Source organism: Sinocyclocheilus anshuiensis, unplaced genomic scaffold (assembly GCF_001515605.1).
Source record: "Sinocyclocheilus anshuiensis isolate Anshui unplaced genomic scaffold, SAMN03320099.WGS_v1.1 scaffold242, whole genome shotgun sequence".
NCBI classification, from domain to species: domain Eukaryota; kingdom Metazoa; phylum Chordata; class Actinopteri; order Cypriniformes; family Cyprinidae; genus Sinocyclocheilus; species Sinocyclocheilus anshuiensis.
The window spans coordinates 116,207-120,952 of record NW_015546053.1 but is presented as its reverse complement, the minus strand read 5'-3'; the positions used below and the strand labels follow the sequence as shown (position 1 = coordinate 120,952).

Sequence of the window (4,746 nt, the reverse complement as noted above, 5' to 3'; positions counted from 1 at the left end):
GTGCGCGCTGACGGCTTGTGTGGGAGTTGTTTCAGTACAGCCTACAAATGGCTGCTTTTCAGGTAAACAGATGAGCTCTTCAAATGCTTTAAGAAAAATGTTTTTCCCCACACATTTTGTTATAATAAAAACAAAATAATAAAACAAACAACAATAATAAAAAACAAAACAATAAAACGTTGTGTTATATTAAATAAATGTTTATATTAAATAGATGTTTATTTTTAGATGATTTATTTAGATTATAAATATAAATAATTTATTATGTATAGTTTGCCGTTTATATAGAATTATATTTATTATATAATACATATAGTTTTAATATATTATTATTATTATTATTATATTTTCCAATTGTTATTTTATATTTTTAATTTTCTGGGACAATAAAATCTGTACATAAAAGTCATAATAAAATTAACAAAAATAAATGAAGGCATGATAAAAAAAGTTTCCAGTACGATTTTTATGTGACCTTCATGTAACGAAATGGTTGAATATATATAATAATAATAATAATAATAATAATAAAAGTGGGACATAACATTGCGAAAAAACGCCCATAAAGGTCATGATGGTTCATGAGGATAATACAAAAAAATTAAAATTAAAATAGCATATATCCTCTCTATAGAAATTAGAAATAAATATTTCATACTCGTGTCTACATTTTGTGTTACAATCTTATGAGCCGCTGTTGTTATTGTGGCGCTCGGGATCACGTGATGCGAATGTGCGCACGTGTGAGTGACAGAGCCGCTCATGGAGAGAGAGAAGGGGAGGGAGGGGCGCACTGTCACACCCGGAAGCGAGTTTACCAATCTTACTATGGGGAAGACTAGGCTCTTTAATATTAAGTAGGTTGCTTGATTGGACGCTTTAAGAGCATTGTAAATGAATATTCATGAGCTAAGCCTTGGCCATAGTATGATGCGTAATTTCTCCACCCGCACATTGTTTTATCAGATACGAAGCGTATGCTACGTACTCTTTGTTCACCAAGGATTGTAGGGACAGAAATTACAGTGTTGTCAGTGAAAATGTTGTTTTAATTATTTTTACCAGCTGAAATGAACGTGTATTAGATATGGGCGAGAGAACACCGGAAATTCTTTATAATCGATGCTGGTCTTTAGTGCCTTTAACACAGAGGTAAGTACACTAAGCCAAAATACGGCAATATTTCTATCTTCGTAGTCAAGACTTTGGCTTAACTTTATGAACAGACAATTAATATATGTTTACCAGTTTACCATGTATACATAGTATTATACAAATAACCTACATATTTAAAGCAATATGTGTTAAACTAATTGATTGGGTACCCGATCATTTCACTGGTTTAATTATATATTTTTTAAACTTATATCGTTAATTTTTGTTAAAATATATTTTTTAGAGTGTTATGTATAAAGCTTTTGGCGTATATTAAAATAAATATGCATCTACAAATATATTTTATTGCACACATTTTACTAATATTTTATCCATAGGTCTATCTCATAGCAATTTAATATATTTTTTACAAAATATATATATTTGACATTTGCAGTACACACACGTCGTTTTGCAAGTTGGTTTATGATGAAGGTCTGGACTTTGTTCTAAAAATAAATGTTTTTTTTTCTTCTTTCAGTATCAGCCAAAAGTTTATTATATTCAGTTTTTTTTTTATTGTTTAATTACACTACATTTAATCTATCTATATGACATTTTCAAAATTATACAGAGTATGACTGGGCACATTTATAATGTGCGTTAGTTAACGTGCCTATTAATGGTTACGTGATTTAACCGATGTTACTCTCTGTCTTTAGACGCTCAGAAACCCGTGCCCTGGAAATGAACAGCCAATAAAATAGTTAATAGTTAATTCTGTAATAAACACCTAATAAAAGGACCGTATTTATGGTGCGCTGTGAAAGTTTGGTGAGGAGCTTCGTGACAACAGCGCCGCCAGGCAGGCATGAGCAGAGCCGATTCTGCAGAAAATGAGGATTGGACGTGAGCTACGTGCGCATCCAGGAGTAGACGACATGACATGGAGAGACTGGAAAACACGGACCTTTTAAAAACGCACGGACGCGAGAGTATCTGCTCCCCGCAAGAGAGAGTCGCCAATGGCTGTTGTGATGCTCACGCAGTGAATACAATGGTTCTGAACGCGACCACAGCAGAGGAGCTTACGCTTCTGAAGGAGTCCAAGAGCGGCTTGCCGTTGTATAACGGTGGAGGAGTGGTGTCCCCTTCACCTACAGCAGAAGAAAGTTATCGTGAGGTCCCTGCGCAGACGCAAAGCGGGTGTTTACATCTAAATGGACTGCTGGAGACCCCCAATGGGGGCCTCACAGCTAATGGGGACAGGACTTTGGACAGGCCTTTGAAGAAGCCTTGTGGAGATGTGCGATTCAGACAACTCCAGCATAGTTATCGTGAGGTCCCTGCGCAGACGCAAAGCGGGTGTTTACATCTAAATGGACTGGTGGAGACCCCCAATGGGGGCCTCACAGCTAATGGGGACAGGACTTTGGACAGGCCTTTGAAGAAACCTTGTGGAGATGTGCGATTCAGACAACTCCAGCATCAGAGGAGAAAAGATGAGGAAAACCGAGACTTTGGGGCCCATGGTGGTTGTCCCGCATCGGGGTCCGGATCTAGCGGCTCTTCGGAAACGTCCCACGGACCGGACCCTTCTTATTCTCCGCTTGAATTCAAAAGGAGAAGGCTTGAATTGGACTCCAAAACAGACTCTAGTAAAAGCACATGGGCTGTTGCGCCCCTCGCAGCAAATCACCAACACAAAAACTGTGGCGGCTCCGTGTCGTCGCCCGGTTGGGTCTATCACAATGGACACAAAGTTGCAGTGAACCTGGCCGAGGTGCACTCTGCTCCGCCTGCGGTGGCCACCAGTGCAGATTGGTCTCCTGAGCACATGGCTCAGCAGTACATAGTTCCTTGCATGAAGTTTTACGGCATTTGCGTCAAAGATGGCTTCCTGGGCGATCAACTGGGCAGTAAGGTTCTGGAGGAAGTGGAGACTCTAAATCACAGTGGGAAGTTCAGAGGCGGCCAGTTGGTCAGCCAAAAGAACATCCCCTCTAAGAACATCCGTGGAGACCAGATAGCCTGGGTCGAAGGCAACGAGCCGGGCTGCGAGAACATCGGGAGCCTCATGGCTCACATTGATCAGGCCATCATGCGCAGTGCGGCCAATGGACAGCTGGGGAATTATATCATAAACGGCCGCACCAAGGTGAGTGAGGTGGCATATCTGTGCTTAAAATTTAAACTCATGTCATTCCAAAACTATGACTGTCTTTCTTCTGTGGAACGTAAAAGAAGATATTTTGAAAAGCAATGGAAGTCCATGATGTAACCAAATTGTTTGGTTACAAACATGCTTCAGAATATTCAAAAAAAGTCTTGTAGCAGTATAAAGAAAATCATGCAGGTTTGAAATGATGTGAGGGTGAGTAAGTGATGACAAAATGTTCATTTTGGGTGGAATTTTTTTTTGTTACTTTGGAGCTGTATGGTAACACTGGGGATACTATAGATGTCACACTTTTACTGCAGTAAACATTTCTCAGGTTTTGTGAAAGTCAATATCTGTATAGGCACAAAAAATCTATTAAGCTATTTCAAATTTTAACCATTATTGCAGATGAAAATAAGATACAGTTTATTTACAAAACAAATATGGGAAGTTGTCAGCAAACAGCAGTTTAAAATTAACATCTAAATCTCTGTGACCTCTCATGCACCTTTGGAAAAACCTGAAAACATCCTTGTTAAAGGAAGTTCACTCAAAAATGATTTTGTTTTTTATTTGCTCACCCTCAATTTGTTCCAAACCTATATGAATTCCTTTCTATTGATATTTTGAAGAAAGTTGGTAGCCATTGACATCCATAGCATTTACAGTATTTTCATACTGTGGAAGTCAGTGGCTACCAGCGATTGTGAATACAAACATTCTTCAAATTTTTTTATTTTCTGTTCAACAGAAAAAAAAAGAAAGAAATGCATACAGGTTTGGAAAAACATGACAGTGAGTAAATGATAGAATTTTCATTTTTGAGTGAACTATCCATTTAACATCTAAAATCTTACTCGAATTGCATGGTTTTATTGTTTTTACATTCATCATCTGGTGCAAAAAAAAAAAAAAAAAGGGGCATGGCAGAGTCTTAACTTTGATAAAGAATATCTCTTTGGTTTTGAGACTTTAGTCTTTGCAACTTTAGGGGTCTTATCTATTCACGAACAGCTTGTAACACTCCAAAGAGAAAGGAAAACTTGAAATCGCATCATATGACCCCTTTAAGTTGCGATCAAGTTTACCATTGATAACCAAATTTAGCAGTCAAAGTCCAGTCATTTCAATAGGAATCAATGGAATCTGAAAATCTGTTTAAGGGTCTAAAGTTCTGTTCTGTTAAGAGTTCCCACAAGTTTTTCACTCAGATTCACTTGCGTTGACCAACAGACAGCTGCTTGATCTGAAAATAACATCTATGTGAGCTGTACTTTGTGTATGGACAATTTTTTTTGAAGAACGAAATTTAGCTGAAAATTCACGAATGTCACCTTGCCTTTATAGTTACAGAGATCTAGCCAACATATATGTGTGACAACTTTCCCCGGTCTCCCCTTTATTCAGTATCAGTAGATGCTAGTTAAAGGGGTCATATGATGCTGCTAAAAAGAACATTATTTTGTGTATTTGGTGTAATGAAATGTGTT

At 37.8% G+C, this 4,746-nt stretch overlaps 1 protein-coding gene across 2 annotated transcripts in view; it reads left to right on the top strand.

Annotated features, from left to right (window-relative positions):
- Positions 1–926: 926 nt before the first annotated feature.
- The window catches only part of LOC107699221 (uncharacterized), a 29,138-nt gene continuing 25,318 nt past the window's right edge, over positions 927–4,746 (top strand). The window contains exons 1-3 of one of the 2 annotated variants that reach the window (XM_016500417.1): positions 927–1,152; positions 1,818–2,278; positions 2,438–3,253. In XM_016500417.1, the coding sequence (XP_016355903.1) occupies positions 2,042–2,278; positions 2,438–3,253 (1,053 nt within the window). In that variant the 5' untranslated portion in view covers positions 927–1,152; positions 1,818–2,041. Of the gene's footprint in view, positions 1,153–1,817; positions 2,417–2,437; positions 3,254–4,746 lie in introns of both variants that reach the window. The other variant, XM_016500418.1, reaches the window with a different exon arrangement.